Source organism: Eretmochelys imbricata, chromosome 6 (assembly GCF_965152235.1).
Source record: "Eretmochelys imbricata isolate rEreImb1 chromosome 6, rEreImb1.hap1, whole genome shotgun sequence".
NCBI lineage: Eukaryota > Metazoa > Chordata > Testudines > Cheloniidae > Eretmochelys > Eretmochelys imbricata.
The window spans coordinates 8295998-8319181 of record NC_135577.1 but is presented as its reverse complement, the minus strand read 5'-3'; the positions used below and the strand labels follow the sequence as shown (position 1 = coordinate 8319181).

Genomic DNA, 23184 nt, shown 5'->3' with positions numbered 1-23184 from the left:
GGGTTCAGTATCTAGGGGTTCCTTTTCGACAGTACAACACAAAACCGGCTTGAGCCCCCACCCAGTGACCTGGGACAATTACACACCACCCCCGGGGCACCTCTAAGAGGCAGTACTTCCCCTCTTGCAAGCACTGAGTCTGTGTATGGAAAAGAAAACTTTTAATAAAAGGGGAAAGGAACCCAGCATTAATTGGGGAAAACACGACAAACATGATTCAGAAACAGATGGCCATGAACAAAACACCCACACCAGAGTACACAGGGGAGTGTCCTTTTCCTTAGTCTCTCACCTTGTGGTATGAAAGTCTGACAAACAAATGTCCCTTTAACACACCACTCCCCTGTCCCTCCACCGCACCCCACTCACAGTTGTTGTCCTTGGTCAGTGAAGACCCAGAGTTCAGAGGTGCATCTCTGTGAGTTCACCTCCCATCCAGGGGATGAAGGACACCCAGCAATGCTTCAGCTGTCACTCCACTGTTGGCCACTCGCTCCACCACTGCTCGCGGAGCCATCAGCCACTTTATTGGCCGCTCGTTCTGCTGCCACTCACTCCACCAGCTCACTCTGCTGTTGCTTGCTCTGGCAGCCGCTCACTCCTATGTCAGCTGCTCTGCCATCGCTCACTCCACCACTGCCCTCTAGTGCAACCTCTGGAATGTCTTGAGGTCCCACCACTTAACACAGCTCTCAGTGATTTCAGCTGTTACAGGGGGAGCCTCATTGCTAGGGCAGGCTGGGCAGTCACTTTTACCAGAGACACTGTCCCATAGCAGCTCTAATGCTTGGACCTGGTTATCAGTGATTTCAGCTCTAGTGATCCAAAACAAAAGACTCTCAACTGAATCTTAATCAGCTCTGTCATTAAACAGTGGAGAGGGGGAAGGATAAATGTGTCAAGAACTCTTAGGCAGAGCTCACACCACCATGTACAGACACCTGTCCCCACCCTCTCACCTCTTCACTGGGCTTCAGCTCTCCTACCCCCTTCTTAGCAGGTGGAGTTCAGCTGAGGTTGAACCTCTCAGTCAGGGTATGCCAAGCACAGATCTGCTGCCCTCTATTCACACAACAAGGGTAATAAAACTGTATTACTCCTGCACCCAATACCAAAATGCAATCCAACACCAGCCAAAAGTGATCATTTGGGCAAAGCTGCTCCATCATGCCGCACACTTAGGCAGAGTGGGCATGTCTATGCAAACTAGGTCGGCTCCTGATGTCTTCTCCCCCAGTTCATCACTAGATGTCAGGGGAGAGCTCAGTCAGACTCTGCTTACAGATCTTTCTGAATCGGAATATTTCATACATGAAATATTTTGAGATTTTGACTTTTCCTCATCATTTGGGACCAATACAAATTTAGAAATGTCAGAATTTCCCACAGAACAGAAATTCCATTTTCCAGCCAGCTCTGATCATTACTGGAAAATACAACCTTAAATGACAAGATGTACAAAAGTGTGTGGTACCTACAGAAACAAATGTCCCACTTCTATATGGCCAGCACGTTTACCCAGCTGACTTTAGTGAAATGATCTTTCCCCTCAATTTCACTTGGTATGAGGTCACCAAATTAAAAGAGACAGGGTAAAATCTTCTTTAAATGAGTTTTTAAAGTATTTAAGTCAAGAATTTAAGTCTGTTTCTCAAAGCTCCACTCTAGCTTAGCCAGGAATTATTGGGCCAGATGCAGGAATCACCAGGCGAGATTCTCTGGCTTGGGTTATTCATAGATTCCCAAATCAGAAGGGATTATTATGATCATCTAGTGCAGCATAAGCCACAGAACTTGCCCCAAATAATTCCTAGAGCAGCACTTTTTATAAAAACATCCAATCTTGATTTGCAAGATTATGCAGGAGGCTGAACTGGGTGGATACAATGAGCCCATTTGACCTGAAAATCTGAGACCTAAAAATGTCTGACCTCTCTGAATGCTGTAGGCTCTGCAAGACCAAACTCACTGTTGCCACAAAATTAATGGTGGCCACATTTAGTCCTACAGGATGAATTTTATCCATGAAGCAGTTTTCACGGGGAGGTGGTATTGCATTTTATACCTGTAAATCTTCACTTCAGAAGGGTTAATGGAAGGACTGTTCCTTCTGGTTCAGATGAAGTGTATCTATTCAAATGGGGTCTTTCTTGACTTTCTCCTTTTTTCCCCTTTTATCTTAAATACTATGGTAACATTATTGCAGGGATTTCATTGCATATGAGCTTTGAACAACTGTGAAGCTAGGCAGCAATATTGCATTGGTTTGGGGCTAATACTGAACTCTGCTTGGCAGATGCAGACCAGAATACAGGGACCAGTGCTGAAACTGCAGAAAAACAGTCCCAACTTGTGAATTCAATGAAAAATCTGGTTGAAAAGGCCCAAACACCTTGGCCTCAAATATTCCTTATTAGAAATCTTTGTAATTTCTATGGGATGAACATAATGCAGAAGATTCTTCAGCGAGAGCAGTGGATTTTACCCAGAGGGATTGAGACTTCACAGGTAAGTGGCTTCCAAAGGGAACAGAATTTTATGCTTACAAACTATTCATACAGTTTCTGTATCTCCTTTCTACGGGATGGTTAATTCAAGAGACCTGTATTCACCTGAAAGCCAAGGGCATCCCTAAGGGGGTGCAGGGCCTAGGACAACACTCCCCCCCGCCTCTTCCTGCCCCCGCTCCGCCCCGCCTCTTCCCTCACCCACTCTGCTCCCGCTTCACCACTTCCTGCTCCACCCCCATTCTGCCCCTTCCCTCCAGCCCCTGCCCCCACCCTGCCTCTTTCTGCCCCTTCCCCCAAACCCCTGCCCCACCTCTCCCCCAAAGTGTGGGGCCCGGGGCAACTACCCCAAACCGTCCAATGGCTCTGCTGAAAGCAGTTTTGTTCTTGATAAGCAAAAAGTGCTCCAAACCATAACATTGGTAAGACATGACCTTTGTGCTTTTGTGTGTTATTTTCAAAATGATGTTGGTATTTAGACTGAGAGCTCTTTATGGCAGGGACTGTCTCTCAGTAAGTGGGTGCAGTGCCTTGCACAATGGGGCTCTGATCTTAGTTACTGTGGGCAGGTTTACACTTAAAATACTGCACTGGTGCAGCTGCCCCGCTGTAGCTCTTTAATGAAGATGCCCTACGCTGACAGGAGAGAGCTCTCCCGTCGATGTAGTTAATCCTCCTCCCCGACAGGCGGTAGCTACATCTGCAGGAGAGGTTCTCCTGCTCACTGACATAACACTGTTTACATGGTTTGGTTGATATAACTACATCGCTCAGGGGGACTGATGTCAGTCACTGTGTGTCTGTGCAGTGTCTGGCACTATGGGCCACAATCAAGATCATGGCTTCTAGACACTGCCATAATACAAATAATAAAACAATAAATAAAATAAGAATAATAATTAATAATAAAATACATGAAAAACATTTTGATTAACCTTCAAATGTAACTGGTCTGATAGGATTCTTTAGCAGCCTCTTGCTGTAAAATGATGTGCCTTAAATAATACATAAACCGCTTCTTTATAACAAAAGTATAAAATATTTTTATTTCCTTAGGACATAAAAATCAGCTCCAATACACCACTGATGCTTGTGACGCTAGACAGAGCAAGAGGCCACATTAAAAACACAGAATCTGAAGAAGCCAAGCAAATAACAGTGAGTGTCTGTTTTCTATTTTAATGGAACATGGTTTGGTTTGTGATTCTGTACAAGTGAAATTCACCCCTGTGCAGAGAGCCAGCACAATTTACACCAGCTAAGGATCTGCCACACAGGACCTGAATCAGAGAACTAGAAGGGACCTCGAGAGGCCATCAAGTCCAGCCCCCTCCACTCATGGCAGGACCAAGCACCATCTAGACCATCCCTGACAGGTTTCTGTCAAACCTGCTCTTAAAAATCTCCAGTGATGGAGATTCCACAACCTCCCTAGGCAATTTATTCCAGTGCCTAACCGCCCTGACAGTTAGGAAGTTTTCCCTAATGTCCAACCTAAACCTCCCTTGCTGCAATTTAAGCCCTTTGCTTCTTGATCTATCTTCAGAGGTTAAGAAAAGCAATTTTTCTTCCTCCTCCTTGTAACAACCTTTTAGGTACTTGAAAACTGTTATCATGTCCTGTCTCAGTCTTCTCTTCTCCAGACTAAACAAACCAAATTTTTTCAATCTTCTCTTATAGGTCATGTTTTCTAGCCCTTTAATCATTGTTTTGCTCTTCTCTGGACTCTCTAATTTGTCCACATCCTTCCTGAAATGTGGCGCCTGGAACTGGACACAATACTTCAGTTGAGGCCTAATCAGCGCAGAGTAGAGTGGAAGAATTACTTTTCGTGTCTTGCTTTCAACACTCCTGCTAATACAGCCCAGAAGGATGTCTGCTTTTTTTGCAACAGTGTTACACTATTGAATGACTCATATTTAGTTTGTGGTCCACTATGACCCCTAGATCCCTTTCCACAGTACTCCTTCCTAGGCAGTCATTGCTCATTCTGTATGTGTGCAACTGATTGTTCCTTCCTCAGTGGAGAACTTTGCATTTGTCCTTATTGAATTTCATCCTATTTACCTCAGACCATTTCTCCAGTTTGTCCAGATCATTTTGAATTTTAATCCTATCCTCCAAAGCATTTGCAACCCCTCCCATCTTGGTATCATCCACAAACTTTATAAGCATACTCTCTATGCCATTATCTAAATTGTTGATGAACAGGACCCAAAACTGATCTCTGCGGGACCCCACTCGTTATGCCCTTCCAGCATGACTGTGAACCACTGATAACTACTCTCTGGGAATGGTTTTCCAGCGAGTTATGCACCCACCTTATAGTAGCTCCATCTAGGTTGCATTTCCATAGTTTTGTTTATGAGAAGGTCATGCGAGACAGTATCAAAAGCCTTATTAAAGTCAAGATATACCACATCTGTTGCTTTCCCACAAGTCTTGTTACCCTGTCAAAGAAAGCTATCTGGTTGGTTTGACACAATTTGTTTTTGACAAATCCATGCTGACTGTTACTTATCATCTTATTATCTTCTAGATGTTTGCAAACTAATTGCTTAATTATTTGCTCCATTATCTTTCCGGGTACAGAAGTTAAGCTGACTGCTCTGTAATTCCCTGGGTTGTCCTTATTTCCCTTTTTATAGATGGGCACTATAATTGCCCTTTTTCAGTCTTCTGCAATCTCTCCCATCTTTCATGACTTTTCAAAGATAATCACTAATGGCTCAGATATCTCCTCAGTCAGCTCCTTGAGTATTCTAGGATGCATTTCATCAGGCCTTGGTGACTTGGGGACGTCTAATTTGTCCAAGTAATTTTTAACTTGTTTTTTCCCTATTTTAGCCTCTTCTGATCCTATCTTAGTTTCACTTGCATTCACTACGTTAAATGCCCAATCACCACCAACCTTCGTGGTGAAAACCAAATCAATGGAGTCATTAAGCACCTCTGCCATTTCCACATTTTCTGTTGTTCCCTCCTCCCACTGAGTAACGGGCCTACCCTGTCCTTGGTCTTCCTCTTGCTTCTAATGTATTTGTAGAATGTTTTGTTGTCAGCCTTTATGTCTCTAGCTAGTTTGATCTCATTTTGTGCCTTGGCCTTTCTAATTTTGTCCCTACATACTTGTGTTATTTGTTTATATTCATCCTATTTAATTTGACCTAGTTTCCACTTTTTGAAGGACTCTTTTTTTTTTTTTTTTGATTTTTAGATCACTGAAGATCTCCTGGTTAAGTCAGGGTGGTCTCTAGCCATACTTTCTGTCTTTCCTGCACTTAGGATGGAAGAATCCCATGCACCGCTACAGACTAGGGACCGAATGGCTAGGCAGCAGATCTGCAGAAAAGGACCTAGGGGTTACAGTGGACGAGAAACTGGATCTGAGTCAACAGTGTGCCCTTGTTGCCAAGAAGGCCAATGGCATTTTGGGATGTATAAGTAGGGGCATTGCCAGCAGATCGAGGGACATGATGGTTCCCCTCTATTCGACATTGGTGAGGCCTCATCTGGAGTACTGTGTCCAGTTTTGGGCCCCACACTATAAGAAGGATGTGGAAATATTGGAAGGAGTCCAGCGGAGGGCAACAAAAATGATGAGGGGACTGGAACACATGACTTATGAGGAGAGGCTGAGGGAACTGGGATTGTTTCGTCTATGGAAGAGAAGAATGAGGGGGGATTTGATAGCTGCTTTCAACTACCTGAAAGGGGGTTCCAAGGAGGATGGACCTCGACTATTCTCAGTGGTAGCAGATGACAGAACAAGGAGTAATGGTCTCAAGTTGCAGTGGGGGAGGTTTAGGTTGGATATTAGGAAAAACTTTTTCACTAGGAGGGTGGCGAAACACTGGAATGCGTTACCTAGGGAGGTGGTGGAATCTCCTTCCTTAGAAGTTTTTAAGGTCAGGCTTGACAAAGCCCTGGCTGGGATGATTTAATTGGGGATTGGTCCTGCTTTGAGCAGGGGGTTGGACTAGATGACCTTCTGAGGTCCCTTCCAACCCTGATATTCTGTGATTCTATGGTTCCTATGCAGTGGGATAGTTTACTCTTGTGGGCAATGGGTCTTAACTGGTACCTACTGTAATTATAGGGAATGTGCCTTTAAGGTCTGAGCTTCCCAGACAGACAGTCAGGTGGGGTGCTGTGAATCTCTTGTTATTACAGCCAGTTGGAAACAGACAGAACAAAGCAGATCTCTTTGCAAGCTTCTATGCACTGAGCGATCACTGAACACCACACCTTGGTCTTGCGCTGGCTTCTCTGCACAGTGGTGAATTTCACCCTAATTATAAAACACAACAGATAGTGGTGTGACCCTCTGGAGTGAAATGTGCAAAGTGGAGCCCATAAACCTCTCTCTGTTTTATTTGATTGTCATTTAGGCCATCACAAAGCAAATGGAGAGGCTCCTACAGGCACCGCTGCCATCAGAAGAATCCGTGGAAAACAAATTGGAAAAGATCATGAGTGACGTGAGCAGCCAGGAAAATGCAGCCTTGTTGGAAGTGGTGCTGCATACTGCTCTCACGCTGATCCTGTCTCAGAACCCACTCACCGAGCTGTTCAAATCCATCTGCTTCCAGCCCAGCGCTGTCAAGGTGAGTCTAAAGCAAAGAGCCATTGTATTCCTCCTCGGCCCCAGCAGCTCTGTAGTGCCAGTGACCTAATCCCCTTTATGCCCCTTTCTGTCTGAAGTGTCAGTTACAGCAGCTTTTGGGTGTGGGAGGAACTTAAGATCTGTCTCTATAAATACAGATATATTTAAAATCATCCAAAATCATGGCCATCGTGCCACATCCCACCTGCACTTTGCTTCTGGTTCTCGTCTCTTTCTGTTAACTCAATCGCTAACCAGAGACTTTGGATTTTCTAGTCCAAAAACTTCCAAAGTCACTATTTGCATTTCCCCCTTTGTCCAATGACACATGCTGGGGATATGTGCATGACAGCACCTGCCTGAGGTTCTGGGGGCTCCAGGGAAATAGTACCGAAAGAATTTAAGGACAGAAAGAACCATTATAACCCCTGCATAACCCAGGCCAGAGAATCTCACTCAATTACCATTGTTTGGAGCCCTGAATTATTCGCCTGTCTGTCTGTCCGTATGTGTGTGTCTGTCTGTTTGCAGTGACTCATTATCTTAATGTCAGCTGATAAAGATAGATTTTCCTGTTGAAATCAAAAGGGAAATCAAAATTTCCACAAGTCATTGGGTCGGATACAGGAATTGCTGGGTGAGATTCTCTGGACTGTGCTATGCAGGAGGCTGGGTTGGATGGTCAGAAAGGTTCCTTCTGGCCTTGACATCGATGACTCTTTCCCTTTGTGCTCATGTGGCTAGTTTCCCAAGTTATGGCACCAAATTCCCAGAGGAAGAATACGGTCTTTGTTTAGGCAGAGAAAGCCACATAGCACAAGGAAATGGAAACCTGTACCTGGGACGAAGGGGGACAATTTGGCATGAAGCTGGGTTGGCATAGCACAAACACCCCTTGTGAGAATTGATCTGACCTAGCCAGCAGCCTGCTTTGGAGGCTGAGCACTTTTACAGGCCCATTTTGCTTTATGATTCCGTACCAGTATTTTATTACTCATTCAGTGGGGGATCATTGGGGGATCAGGCACTGGACTAATACTCAGGTTTCCTGGGTTCTTTTCCCACCTCTCCCTGGGTGACTTGGGCAAGTCACTGAACCTTTCTCCTTCTTAGTTTCTCCTCCCACCTCTTGTCTATTTATTTTGTAACTCGTTGAGGCAGGGATTGTCTCATTATATGTCTGTATGGTGCTGGGCACAACAGGACCCCGATCTCGGTCGCTGTGTGTCTGTGCAGCGCCCAACCCGACAGAACCCTGATCTCAGTTGCTGTGTGTCCGAGCCGTGCCTGGCATAGAATCATAGAATCATAGATTATCAGGGTTGGAAGAGACCTCAGGAGGTCATCTAGTCCAACCCCCTGCTCAAAGCAGGACCAACACCAACTAAATCATCCCAGCCAAGGCTTTGTCAAGCCGGGCCTTAAAAACCTCTAAGGACGGAGATTCCACCACCTCCCTAGGTAACCTATTCCAGTGCTTCACCACCCTCCTAGTGAAATAATGTTTCCTAATATCCAACCTAGACCTCCCCCACTGCAACTTGAGACCATTGTTTCTTGTTCTGTTATCTGCCACCACTGAGAACAGCCAAGCTCCATCCTCTTTGGAACCCCCTTCAGGTAGTTGAAGGCTGCTAGCAAATCGCCCCCTCACTCCAGTTCCCTCAGCCTCTCCTCATAAGTCATGTGCCCCAGCCCCCTAATCATTTTCGTTGCCCTCCGCTGGACTCTCTCCAATTTGTCCACATCCCTTCTGTAGTGGAGGGACCAAAACTGGACGCAATACACCAGATGTGGCCTCACCAGTGCCGAATAGAGGGGAATAATCACTTCCCTCGATCTGCTGGCAATGCTCCTACTAATACAGCCCAATATGCCATTAGCCTTCTTGGCAACAAGGGCACACTGCTGATTCATATCCAGCTTCTCATCCACTGTAATCCCCAGGTCCTTTTCTGCAGAACTGCTGCTTAGCCAGTCGGTCCCCAGCCTGTAGCGGTGCATGGGATTCTTCCTTCCTAAGTACAGGACTCTGATGGGGGCATGATGGGGCCCTGATTTCAGTCACTGTGTGTCTGTGTGGCACCCGGCACGATGGGGCCCTGATCTCGGTAACTGTATGTCTGTGCAGCGCTTGGTGTAATGAGGTTCTGAGCTTCACTCACTGTGTGTCTGGAAGGTGCCAGGAATCATAGAATCATAGAATATCAGGGTTGGAAGGGCCCTCAGGAGGTCATCTAGTCCAACCCCCTGCTCAAAGCAGGACCAATCCCCAATTAAATCATCCCAGCCAGGGCTTTATCAAGCCTGACCTTAAAAAGTTCTAAGGAAGGAGATTCTACCACCTCCCTAGGTAACGCATTCCAGTGTTTCACCACCCTCCTAGTGAAAAAGTTTTTCCTAATATCCAACCTAAACCTCCCCCACTGCAACTTGAACAAAACCTATATCTCCCAAGTCTCCATCCAGCGCTCTATCCACATACTCTTCCTTCCACTCTGCCCCAGTGCTGTAGTAAAGGTGTCCAACTGTGGTTTGTTTACAAGGGGACCTACCTTCCGACCATGCCGGGCGACCTTCTCTTTGATGTGATGAATTGGAAAAACGTTGGCTTTACAAAGATGTGGAGTAAGTCTCAGAAAAACTTTATATTAATATTTTTTCTTACTGCTTTTAAGTGCACCACTGTTGTAATACCAGGTGTGCTTGCCAGGAGGCAGCCATTCCGCTTAACCCAAATGGTGCCTACATACAGAGAGGTTCCTGTGCCAGCTCCTTTCCAAGCCCCCGGGGGGAGGTGTGGCTGGGAAAAATGCGGCATGACTGGGACACAGCTGAGACCAGCTGATCCCTGCTTGGCAGAAAAGTACCCTGAGGCTATAGGAAGCTGGTCTTAAATTAGAGCAAGGTTAAAGATGGGTCTGGCAGCCGTGGTACAAGAGATGGGTAAAGGCTGCTGAAAACAGCGACTGCATTTCAGACGGACCAGAAATCTGGTTTAGAATGTTGGTTCACAAGGTCATTTTTTACAGAAGCAGGAAATTTGGGACCAGGTCCCTGGCTCCGTTGGAGTCAGTGAGCCAGATTCCCAGCTGAGGAGAATCGGTTGTCGCTCCATTGGAGTCAGTGGGGTTATGCTGATCCACCACCTGAGGTTCTGGTGCATTCTCATTACTGTTGTTTTTGTGATTGTACCAGTAACTGACTGGTCTGATTCTCTCTCTCACACAGGATGCCGATGCGGGCAGCACTGGCCCATTCGAGCTGTAAGTGTCTCTTCGTAGCTGTTGTTTGTTGGGGGTGTATCTTCAGCCTCGTGCTGCGTCTCTGTGTCTCTGGGATGTACGTGTAGGATTTCTTGGGACAGGGCTACTTGCCATTGACACAAGGATCCAGAGGCCCAAGCTGACTCCTAACCTGATCTCCCTACTTAAAAATATGCACTTAAATTGCACCTAAATCTTCATGTTAGGGCTGACGTAGTGTCTGGGCTTGAGCTTTTCACTGCTGTGCATCCCCAAGCTAGTCTCCTGTGATACGAGAGTATCCTATCCGGAGCTGTATCCACATGTAGCCCCTTCCTGGGGCACCCCTGTAAGGGTGGTAGAGCCCCTGGGTGGGGGCTGAACCTACCTCCTCCAGAGCTTCCTGCCTGAGCCGAAAGACCCACCTCTCTTAGCCCAGGCTGTAGCAGGCTCATCAACCTCTATGTACGGCCCAGCCATCGCTAGAGCTGGGCAGGGCCCCACACTGGTAAGCGTGGGCTACATGTGTAGATGGGTCTGTGGAGACAGTTACTGAAGATAAAGTGTTCCATGGCATGGCCTGTAGGAACAAACCATGTGGTATTTGTAGAGGTAGTTGCTTTTGCCCTGCACGTGCCTTAGGCCCAGCTCCGCAAAGGGGTTGGACGTTGTGACGCTGCACGTGGCAACACCTAACTTTTAGTCGCTTAGAAAAGCACTGGAGCAGCAGTGGGATCCACAGAGCCCGAGTTAGGCACCCAGCTCCCTGTACAATGCCTGGGCAGAGACAGGCACCGGACAGTGTGACCCATCAAACCAGCATGCCAGGCGAGGAGCTGCGTAAGCCAGCCAGTGGGAGATGCTGATCAGTGGGGTATGTGCTAAGCCCTTCCCCACTCCTTGGTCCAGGCTGCAGGGAAGCGCCTAGCTCTGCTCAGTGATCCAAAGGGGCGTAGGCACCTAAGTCATTTCTGTGTCACTCTGCACAAAGATTGAGATTTTCACTGCTGTACATTCAAGCTACTCTCCTGTGACACTAGAGTTTCATCATATCCAAAGCTGCATCTGTATGAAGCCTGTGTCACTCCACACAAAACAACCGGAGGAGGAGGAGGAGGAGGAGGTAGTGGTGGTGAGAAGGAGTCTGCAGTCCAGTGATTAGGGAGGTGGAGGACCAGTCCCCTTGTTCCAATGACTCATTGTTTAGCCTCAGCGGAACAGCATCACGAGGAGAGATTGAGGAAGCCCCATCAGAATTTCCCATAGCTCAGTGTCTACGGCTCCCTTCTGGGAGGTGGGAGCCCCTAGTTTAAATCCTTTGGGCCAAGGGAGTATTTAAACCTGGATTTCCTGGGGTGAGTGCTCTAACCACTGGCCTGAAAGGTGTGAAGGATCCTCCTCCTCTGGCTAGGTTTTCAACGGGCTCCTTTTCCTGTCTTCCCCCAGTTCATGGGTTGCTCTGGGGCTGAGGCAAGAGATCAGTATTTGGACACCAAGAGTGGGGCAGCAGTGCACATGCCCAGAGGCAGAAGCCTTAGCACTGAGGGAACTTGTACCCTGAAAACAGAGGCGTGGAGTGAGTGTAGATGTCTACAGGGTTAGTTGGTAGCTGAGCAGGAGTTTTGGGGCTCACAGTGATGCCTGAAATTGGGACTTAGCCACAAAGTACCCTGGTGGATCTGGGCCTTCCCAAGTGCAGGTCTGAGTACCCTGCACCTAATCCTCCTCCTCTGTTCTAGCAACATGGTTTTCAACAGTGACCGATCTGGTTTTGCCTTGCCACTAGCAGTCATGCTCATTCTGCGTACATTTGGTGAGACCACCGCTGTATACACTCAAAGGGAGCTGCATGCAATTTCAGTGTGTTTGGGGAATTTCAGTGTGTTTGGGGAGCCTGGGGGCTTGTCTACGTGGCCATTTGTGTGTGCGGCAAGCCGGGGTGTGAACTACAGCATACTGTCCTGCACACTGTCACCGTGTGGACGCTGCTGCCTCTTGTGCACTAAAAGTTCCGTCTTGCACTTGGACGTCCTGCTGATTCACTAGCATGTGCTGGAGCAGGTGCCATGCAGACAGTTGGTGCGTGTACATTCACACCCCAACCTCCCGTGCACTGAGGGGCTGTGTAGACAAGCCCTAACTGCACTAGGCTAGTCTGAGAAACATGATCCTACACACAAAGCCAGTATATTGCACACTCACTGTCTTTCCTGTTCACTCTTCCGAACATTTCTGCCTCCAGTGGTTTGTGCAACGTCTGTTTCTTGCTCCGCTGCAGAGTGATGCTGTCTGGCTAGCAGCTGAGCAATCCATTGTACAATTGTTGCATTGCTGATTCTTTAAAAAATGACTAAAGCTGGCCTTATCCCTGTGACAACAGTGCGGACTGCCCATGGAGATTATGAAATGTGTGTGTGGCTCCGAGGTCGGTGGGACTGATCACAAACCGGTGAAGGGATTTGAGGAAGTAGATGTGTAAGTTTAAAGTCATTGCATGTAATGTAAAAGGAATGAATGAGACTGTGTCAACTTAAACCCACACAGCTGTCTGGGAATTGTCTACTGGGGTGAACTATAGGTGCCAATTTTAGGGGAAATTTCATTGAAAGTTCAAAATTCCAATCATTTTCCCCACCCCAATGTGACCCCACGGTCACTATAGTTGTGAACTGATTTGGGTGAAACACCAAAAAGTACACGGTTTGGGAGAAAAGTCTGACCTCTGACTGTCAGATAAATTGTGGTTTCTTAATGCAGCACGAAGGATAAAACAGAGAGAGGCTATGTGCTGGGGAGTCCGTCCTCACGGAACAATGAGACCGAGAGAGATCTGCCTGCAGCCTCAGTCTCCATCGCCAGAGCACTGCTCCATTCTTCAATGCTACTGGGGACTTTTACCGATAGACAGGTGGGAAAACAAATGCCCCCGGCAAAACATCTGTCTGTCTGTCTGCAGTAACTGATCAGTGTTACACACCACTAACAGGCTATAAATTGTAATGGTAATTTTGTCTGACTTATACATTGCCTTTGTGGAGGTGTCTGTACAATTAAGACGGGAAATGCTTCCTCAGAGCTAAGCTATGGAAATACTTTGCCTTCTAGTCCATTTTGGAGCTAATGAAAGTGAAGCCCCAGGACGCAGAAAAGTTCTTTTGTGACCACCTTGAAAAAGACATCCAGTTCCTCGCAGAGTCACTTAGTGGAAACATAGACGATGCAACAATGACAGTCCACCTCTTCCTCAGATACATCCTCGACAACACAGCAGGTAAAGGAACGCCTCGTTTTAGGGGCTGTTATTTTTTGTTTTGTTTTTTGCTGCTGTATTTATGACAAATTCAGACTAAAATTAGGTTCAAAATGTTTAACCGAGAGGGGCATGATCCATCAGGACAGCTCATGTAGGGATGAGGTAGATTCCCCAGCACTTGGAGCCTTGACATTAAGAATTGATATCTCTTTCTAAAAGTCTGCTATAGCTCAGACAGAGGTGATGGGCATGGTGTAGAAATCACTGGGTGAGGTTCTATGGCCAGTGTTATGCAGGAGGTAGGACTAGATGATCATAACGCTCTCTTCTGGCCTTACAGTCTATGAATCTATCAATAAACTGATTTTTAACTGGCTAATATTTTAATGTGTTCCTATATCTTATGACTCAAGAATCCAGTTGCCTGGTAACATTGTAATTCATTTCACTATTATGAACGACAATATTTACTGCAACTCCTCTACTTTAGATCTGCTCGTTATTTTATGTTAAATGATGAAAGCTTACGTGTAATTGTATATTTCTTACAGACACAAACATGACTATTAAATTTATGCATGAAAAAGCAGACAGAGTACAATGGGAAAGCTGCTTCAAAGCCGTAACTCAGTCGTTCTTCCAGGTATGTGAGGACTGGTTTTCTATACATGGTAAATATCACAAATATAACCAGCTGTTTACTCAGGGTAAGAGAGAGAGCCAGAAAAAGCCCACCTGAGACTTCCATGCCACAATATGAAACCAGAAGTCACACAAAACATTTCTAAAATGCCATTTTTTTGCCTCCAAAGAACCCCTTGGTGCTCCGGTGCCACAGTGATAGGCGCGTTATAAGAACCTGATAGAACAACATAGACTATATTAAGCCTAGCTCGCTTTTCCAATGCAAAACTTGTTCATTGTGTTCAGCATACTAGAGAGGAAAACCCTGTGTGTTTGAGTGTCTACAAACCTGGTATTAAACGGCCTGCCACTCTGTATTTCCAAGAGTTCTGTTGGCATTTCATTATTATTAATTATTATTATTATTATTATCATCACAGTAGGGCCTGTTGGCTTAAACAAAGATCAGGGCCCCATTTTGCCAGGCAATTCACAGACACACACAAAGAGTCTCTTTGTGCTGGGCATGGGGGCCAGGGAGCCATGGCCCTCCGACTTTTTACCAGCAATAAGGGCGAGCAACAGTGGGGAGGGGGAGGAGAAGAGCAGGGGTCCAAGTCCTTGGGGAGAAGGGGTTAGGATGGGGCTATGTTTTGGGGGCCGGTGGCCCCCCCACTCCTAGGGAGCTTCCATCATCCCTAGCTGGGTGCTGCACAGACACACAGTGAAAGACAGTCCCTGCCCCAAAGAGCTCACAGTCTAAATGGACAAGGGCAGGATGATTGTCCCTTTTTACAGATGAGAAATGGAGACACAGAGTCATGAAATAGCTTCTCTGAGATCACACAGGGAGTCGGTGGCAGAGCCAAGAATTGAACCCAGATCTCTAGTCTTGTGCCTTAACCCTGAGCTGGCCCCTTTATAACAAGACTCGATTGCTAACTGACATCTCACTTCCACAGGTGCTGGAGCAGAAACTTGCTTCTGCAAAGCAGCAGATCGTAGAGGAGGGAGCTCACAGTTCAAATGTTCTCCTGAAAGTAGCCTATGGCCAGTCCCCGCCTTTCAGCCACCTGCCGAGCTGCGGGCTGATCAACATGCCCTGCATGTGGAAATTTGAACAGAGGATGACACTCCAACGCCTGACCCATCTGGTGCAACAAGAAAATGGAGCAGACCAGTTCCCTGTGCTCCTGGAACTACTGTCCAAGGTGCTCTGGGATGATTTGAACTAATGTGTACACACAAACAGCACATGCGTTAGAACAGCACACACACACACACGCACACACACACACACACAGATGTGAATACATTGTAACCCTTTTTCAGCCCAACAAGCTAGTCAAAGTTTGGGGCCTTGTGGATGTTCCAGTTGGAAGTAGAAATTGATGGAGTCTGGTATTTTCTTTACTGCAGTTTTGTTCATTTACAAAGAATATACAAAGTCCTGTCTCTCTGAACACAGGGGGAATCAACTAGCAGGAAACAGCTTTTGTTGCTCACAGGACCAAGAGCAATCTTAGAGCCTGCACCTGACCTCTTCCCAGGTTTCTGCCACTGGCTTGCAGCTGCTCCCTCCTTCTCTGTCTGTTCTTGTCTGTTTCTGTGAGCTCGTCTACACTACAATGCTGTGCCGCTGTAGCACTTCAGTATAGATGCGCCCGACGTCAACAGGAGGGATTCTCCCACTGGTGTAGGTAATCCGCCTTCCCAGCCCTCTGTGATCTCTCTTCCCACAAACAAACACAGCTACCCAAAACAATACTCAGTCAAAAGCTCCTGGGCCGGTTCACACATGTCTTTTGTCTTAGCTGGAGCTTTTACTTACAGTTATGTTAACTGAAGGGTGAGTTCACACCTATCAATCTCAGTGGGGTTTTAACTCCGCCCGTAATAAGGTTTCACCCAGCTCATAACAATACTCATTTATAGTTAGAGTAATAGGAACATTAGGACTAGAAGGGAGCTCATAGATTCCAAGGCCAGAAGGGACCATCTAGTTTGATCTCCTGTCTAACATAGGCAAAAAACTGCCCCCAAAATAATTCCTAGAGCAGAGCTTTTAGAAAGACATCCAATCTTGATTTTAAAGTGGTCAGTGATCGAGACTCCCCCATGACCCTTGGTAAATTATTCCAATGGTTAATTACTCTCACTGTTAAAAATATACTCCCGGGTCATCGTGTCCAGTCCCCTGCTGTTGTTCATCATAGAAACTTCTTCATAGCCTATCAATGATGAGATAACTGGCTCTGTGGATATGGGGAAAGCAGTGGACGTGATATACCTTGACTTTAGCAAAGCTTTTGATATGGTCTTCCACAGTATTCTTGCCAGCAAGTTAAAAAAGAATGTATTGGATGAATGGACTATAAGATGGATAGAAAGCTGGCTAGATTGTTGGGCTCAACGGGCAGTGATCAACGGCTCGATGTCTAGTTGGCAGCCGGTATCAAGTGGAGTGCCCAAGGGTCGGTCCTGGGGCTGGTTTTTTTTCAACATCTTTATTAATGATCTGGATGATGGAATGAATTGCACCCTCAGCAAGTTTGCAGATGACACTAAGCTGGGGGCAAGTATCAGAGGGGTAGCTGTGTTAGTCTGTATCCGTAAAAACAACGAGGAGTCCAGTGGCACCTTAAAGACTAACGCATTTATTTGGGAATAAGCTTTCCTGGGCAAAAAGCCCCCTTCATCAGACGCATGGAGTGGAAATTACAGATACAGGCACGAATATACAGGAACATGAAAAGAAGGGAGTTACCTTACAAGTGCAGAACCAGTGTTGACAAGGCCAGTTCAGTCGGGGTGGATGTGGCCCACTCCCAATAGTTGACGAGGAAGTGTCAATACAAAGAGAGGGAAAATTGCTTCTGAAGTGAGCCAGCCACTCCCAGTCCCTATTCAAGCCCAAATTAATGGTGTTAAGTTTGCAAATGATTTGCAGCCTGCAGTTTCTTTGAAGTTTGTTTTTGATGTTTTTTTGTTGAAGGATGGCTACTTTTAAATCTGTTACTGAGTGTCCAGGGAGATTGAAGTGTTCTCCTACTGGCTTTTGTATGTTACCATTCCTGATGTCTGATTTGTGTCCATTTATTCTTTAAGGTAGAGACTGTCCAGTTTGGCCAGTGTACGTGGCAGAGGGGCATTGCTGGCACATGATGGCATCTATCACATTGGTAGATGTGCAGGTGAATGAGCCCCTGTTGGTGTGGCTGATGTGGTTGGGTCCTATGATGGTATAGTCTTTAAGGTGCCACCGGACTTCTCGTTGTTTAAGCTGGAGAGAGAGGTAGATATGCTGGAGGGTAGGGATAGGGTCCAGAGTGACCCAGACAAATTGGAGGAGTGGGCCAAAAGAAATCTGATGGGGTTCAATAAGGACAAGTGCAGAGTCCTGCACTTAGGACGGAAGAATCCCATGCACCGCTACAGGCTGGGGACCAACTGGCTAAGCAGCAGTTCTTCAGAAAAGGACCTAGGGATTACAGTGGATGAGAAGACAGATATGAGTCAACAGTATGCCCTTGTTGCCAAGAAGGCTAATGGCATATTGGGCTGCATTAGTAGGAGCATTGCCAGCAGATCGAGGGCAGTGATTATTCCCCTCTATTCGGCATGGTGAGGCCACATCTGGAGTACTGCATCCAGTTTTGGGCCCCCCACTACACAAAGCATGTGGACAAATTGAAAAGAGTCCAGCGGAGAGCAGTGAGAATGATCAGGGGGCAGGGGCACAGACTTACGAGGAGAGGCTGAGGGAACTGAGCTTATTTAGTCTGCAGAAGAGAAGAGTGAGGGGGGATTTGCTAGCAGTCTTCAACTACCTGAAGGGAGGTTCCAAAGAGGATGGAGCTCGACTCTTCTCAGTGGTGGCAGATGACAGAACAAGGAGCAATGGTCTCAAGTTGCAGTGGGGAAGGTCTAGGTTGGATATTAGGAAACACTATTTCACTAGGAGGGTGGTGAAGCACTGGAATGGGTTACCTAGGGAGGTGGTGGAATCTCCATCCTTAGAGGTTTTAAAGGCCTGCCTTGACAAAGCCCTGGTTGGGATTATTTAGTTGGTGTTTGCTCTGCTTTGAGCAGAGGGTTGGACTAGATAGCCTCCTGAGGTCTCTTCCAACCCTAATCTTCTATGATTCTATGAAACTCCATCTTAAAACCCAGTTAGTGTTGGGCTCCACTCCTTCTGGGAGGTTGTTCCAGACCCTCCCTCCTCTGATGGTTTCCAGCCTACATTTATTCTTGGCCAGTTTATCTCCATTTGTTCTTGTGCCAACATTGTCCTTCAGCTTCAGTAGCTCTTCTCCCTCCCTGGCGTTCGCCCCCCTGAACTCATTGTTCCACCGTAATGAAGCGATATTCCAGGTAAAAGAAAAAATCTAGTATTTGTCGATTTTGAGGCCAGAAGGGGCTGTTATAATTGTCTATAGTCTGGCCTCCTGTGTAACCCAGGCCAGAGACCCTCACCCAGTGTTTTCTGGGTGACCTAGAATGGATATTTTAGAAAGAGACTGAGGTCTTGATTTAAAGACAGGAGATAATTATGCTAGGTTTCCCATCATGTCTGTATTTAAACATGAACATACAGGTTTAAATTATGCCCGTAAATTATGCACTGACCAATGTGCAAGTGAGTCATGTGACAATGGCTGATTTCTTCACACACTGAACAAGGAACTTTATTAGAATAAAAGGTTTCAGAGTAGCAGCCGTGTTGGTCTGTATTCACAAAAAGAACAGGAGGACTTGTGGCACCTTAGAGACTAACCAATTTATTTGAGCATAAGCTGTCATGAGCTACAGCTCACTTCATCAGATGCATTCAGTGGAAAATACAGTGAGGAGATTTATATAAACACCCATTTTTTCATGTTCTGTGTGATCATACACACTCACTTAAGATGAGCTATTACCAGCATAAAGAATACTAGAATAAAGAAACTCACAGTTTCCCTGTAGCCCGCTGTCTCTCTCTAATCCTAATGTTCTTTGTCCAGACTAGGAAAAAACCTGGTGTAGGCAGGTTTCACATGTCTTATGAACAGCACTTAATACATTTTAGCTGACTTTAAAAAAACACCATTTTTTCCTACTTTAAACTCCTCCCCTTCTAACAGGCTTCCTGCTATACATGTAAAGAAATAGGACAGCTATCCTCACAAGGGGGTTAATTTACACCATTATGTTTACACCTCTTAATCTGGCCCAAAGAAACAAGGCAGGTGTGATCTGCTACTTCCATTCCAGTCAGGCAGCTTTATTTGATTGCAGTGCTTGCCTATGGACAATTTTGAGTTTGTATTACAACAGGTGTGCTAGCAATGACCAGTATGAAACGCCAGGGGGTTGGCAGGTAGCAGGATCTTTGTATAGCTTTCCTAGGGTCCAATAGAGAACTGTAGGGGTAAAGTAGGTTACTATTAAAAAGTCCAAAGGGGCTTGGAGCCAGATGGACTGGTCCCCGCCTGCTGTTTTGCACTCCTCCAGTAATGCAAAGCAGCCAGATACCCACATAACCATGAAGTTTGCAGGAACATCAAAACCACACGACGCCCTTCCCAGTAACCTCTTTTCTCTCCCACTGAACACAGACATCACGTTAAAGAGGTGGCTACTTTTCTCTTACAGCACCAGCACATCCGACACGTGCAGCACCTGCCCGAAATTCTCGCTCTGCAGCGCTCTCTGATCCACTTTTTCCAAAACGGCGATATCCATGAAGGTGAAAGGCTTTCTGTGAGAAAGTTCTTGGAACGGGATGACCTCTCAGGTACACGTCATACTTCTAGGGTTATGGTACCAAATCCACCCTTGGAACAGTTGTGTTGGAGTCAGTGGGGCCAAATCTCCAGCTGGTGTGAATTATTACTGTGCGCTGGCCCAATAAACCTGTGGAGTCCTCAGTGCTGCAGGGATCTTCTTGTGGCTTTAGGGCAGCTTTGCATTGTGGGGACAACCCCTGTCAGCCTCAATGCGCCCAAGAATCTGTATGACCCTATTTCTTGAGCATCCATAAAGAACCCAAGGAACTTCATGGCTGAGCTAGGCATGGTCTCTGTACAAGGGATAATACTGACATGCCTGGGGCTTGAGCCAGATAGTGTAGAGATCAAGGGAAAAACTCCCATTTGCTGCAGTGGGCTTTGGAACAGGATCAAAGAGAACACCTGCAGTTCTGCAATTATTTGCAAATTATAAACACCAGTCAAAGAAGCCAATGAGAGCAATCAATCAAAATGCTAAGAGCCACTGGCTTTCCATAAGACGGTGGGCAGGTCCACAGTACAGACATTTGACAGCATGGCCAGGCTGGTCAGGTGTGATGAGGTGCAATTTTGTGATTGATGGAGCTTGATGGCAAAAGCTCCTAGTGCAGAGACAGTTCTACCAGCTGCACTGTGCTTTTGCCAGGACCACTTATTTTGCTCAGGGAGGCAGGAATAAGCCAAACCGGCAAAAGTGCTTTGGCTGCTGTACGCGGTGTCCACACTAGGAGCGCTTTGCTGGAACAGGATACTGGTATAGCCACGCCGGCAAAGTGCTCCAAGTGTAGACCTGGCCTTGATCTTCTCAGGGCTAGATCCGCAAAGGGGACTTAAAGTCAGCATTGCAATGCCTGACAGTTACACACCAGGCTGCTTAAGGGAATCCACAGATTAATACTTACCCTGATTGGGCCAGAGAGAGAATGGCTTTGTAGCCTGGTGATTAGGTTACCCACCTGGGAGAGCCCGGCTCCAGTCCCCCTGCTCCAGCTAATATTTAAGTAGTTTATACAAAGTGAAGCAGGTTCAACAGGAGAGATTGAGAGGATGCTAGCCCAGAATACCCAATAGTCCAGTGGTTAGGTCACTCACTTGCAATCCTAGGGACCCTGGGTTCTAGTCCCAGCTCTAAGTAAGATAGATGGGGGTTTTCCAGGGAGAGTGCTCTAACCACTGATACAAGGGCACCATCACTACCTCTTCTGTCTCAGCTCTGACTTGGAAGCAGGCCTCTGAGAATGCTTACTGGGTTGGGCTTCTGCAGATGAGATAGGTGGAGAGATGTCTAGTTCATAGACTCATAGAAATGTAGGGCTGGAAGGGTCCTCGAGATGTCGTCAAGTCCAGGATCGAGTAAACCTAGATTATTTCTGACAGGTGTTTGTCCAGCATGTTCCTAAAAAAACCCCACCCCAATAATGGAGATTTTACAACCTCCCTTGGAAGCCTATTCCAGAATGTATGGAATGTGTAACCTAAATCTCCCTTGCTGCAGATTAAACCCATTACTTCTTGTCCTGTCTTCATGGAGAACACTCGATCCCTGTCCTCTTTGTAACGGCCCCTAACATATCTGGAGACTGTTATCGGGTCCCCCCCTTCAGTCTTCTTTTCTCATGTCTAAACATGCCCAGGTTCCTCCTAGGTCAGGTTCTCTAAACCTTTTATCATTTCTGTTGCTCCCCTCTGGACTCGCTCCAGTTTGTCCACATCTTCGCTCATGTGTGGTGCCCAGAACTGGACACAGTATCCAGCTGAGGCCTCCGCAGTGCTGAGTGGAGCGGTGACCTCCCATGAACCCTGCTGGGGCTTGGGTGGCGTCAGGATTTTGAAGGCTGTGTATATGCCGCCTAGCAGTCATTTAGGCACCTAGCGGACTTTACCAGTGGGAGTTTAAGCAACTGCAGAGTTAAGTGGCAGCTGAGTGGTGATTTTAAATATCTAAATTTTGGCTTCAGGTGCACAAAATGACAATTAGGTGCCTAAATCCCTTTGTGGATCTAGCCTTCAGTGCCTAAATCTCTCAAAAATCAATGTCAGGCTCCCAAAAAACATAGGCACTTTTCAAAATGTTACCTCATACCTGTTGGTAAATCTTCTTTAATGTTGCAAGGTATGTTAACATTTCAATTAGTCTTTTTACTATGAGAAGTATTTTTGCAAGAGGGAAACTGTTTCTTTTTCCTGGAAAATGTATGTTGATAAATGCCATGTTCTCTTCCAACTTCAGATGATCAGCGTTTGACTTTCAAAAGAGCCATACAAACTGTTCGGAAAGTCTGGAGCAATATAAGATCAAGCCTCAGAAGCTCAGGTATTTTGACTTTCATGGTACTTTACTTTCCTTACTCTACTTTCTAGATATTTTTCTATCATGTAACAAACAAACGATTCAATTGTGAAGCTGAATATGAGTCTACTCCAGAGTAATTACCAAGTATTCCCTGACACGCAGCTGGTCCCAAATTACCCCCTATCCTGCAAAGACATGAACATCCTTAACATACTCTGAGTGGTTCCACTGACTTCACTGGGGCTACTCGAAATGTCTAAAGCTCAGCATGGATGTAAATATTTGCAGGGTTGGTGAGTAAGGGAGCTGTGTACTGAAAGGGCAGTGATAATCAGGTTGCCTAGTTGTGTAAGCTAACTGAGCATTTTTGCATATGGAAATTGCTAGCTAGAAGTGGGGGTGACTTTTAATTTTTTTCTAACTGTTGCAAGTTTTTCACAACTTATTTTTTCATAAAACACTTGCTGGGTTTTTTTCCAGCCAGTTGGTTGAATTTTGTTTATTTATTTAGATTCAGTTTGAAATTTTGACAAAAAGACGGCATGGAAAATGTGGAGAATAATTTTGTGAAAACCATTTTCTTTCTCCCCTGCCACTTGATCCCCTGGTTCCTGTGATTCCGTGCACACAGTGTGAAAGATTCTTTGCTTTGTTACAGAAATCAATATCCCTGAGGAACTGTGGTGCAAGGAGATCAACGCTGACACTGCCATCCTGGACCTCCTGCCAACCACTCCATCCATAACTTCCATTGTTACGAGGTTCTTAATACAGCTCCAGAACAGCTGCATTGACACCGCTGCTCAACTCACTAAGGAAAAGCAAAGGTATCTTTCAATCCTCGCCCCTAGAGGTGAACCACTCTGACTAGGTAACTTTAGT

General features: G+C 46.2%; 1 protein-coding gene across 1 annotated transcript in view; it reads left to right on the top strand.

Moving 5' to 3' along the window:
- Positions 1-23184, top strand: part of LOC144267066 (E3 ubiquitin-protein ligase rnf213-alpha-like) — a 174163-nt gene that overhangs the window by 135787 nt on the left and 15192 nt on the right. The window contains exons 56-68 of the mRNA XM_077820731.1: positions 2297-2508; positions 3564-3665; positions 6899-7114; positions 9660-9741; positions 10345-10379; positions 12739-12833; positions 13116-13266; positions 13464-13629; positions 14163-14254; positions 15198-15446; positions 19873-20014; positions 22240-22323; positions 22961-23129. Of these exons, the coding sequence (XP_077676857.1) occupies positions 2297-2508; positions 3564-3665; positions 6899-7114; positions 9660-9741; positions 10345-10379; positions 12739-12833; positions 13116-13266; positions 13464-13629; positions 14163-14254; positions 15198-15446; positions 19873-20014; positions 22240-22323; positions 22961-23129 (1795 nt within the window). The remainder of the gene's footprint in view (positions 1-2296; positions 2509-3563; positions 3666-6898; positions 7115-9659; positions 9742-10344; positions 10380-12738; positions 12834-13115; positions 13267-13463; positions 13630-14162; positions 14255-15197; positions 15447-19872; positions 20015-22239; positions 22324-22960; positions 23130-23184) is intronic.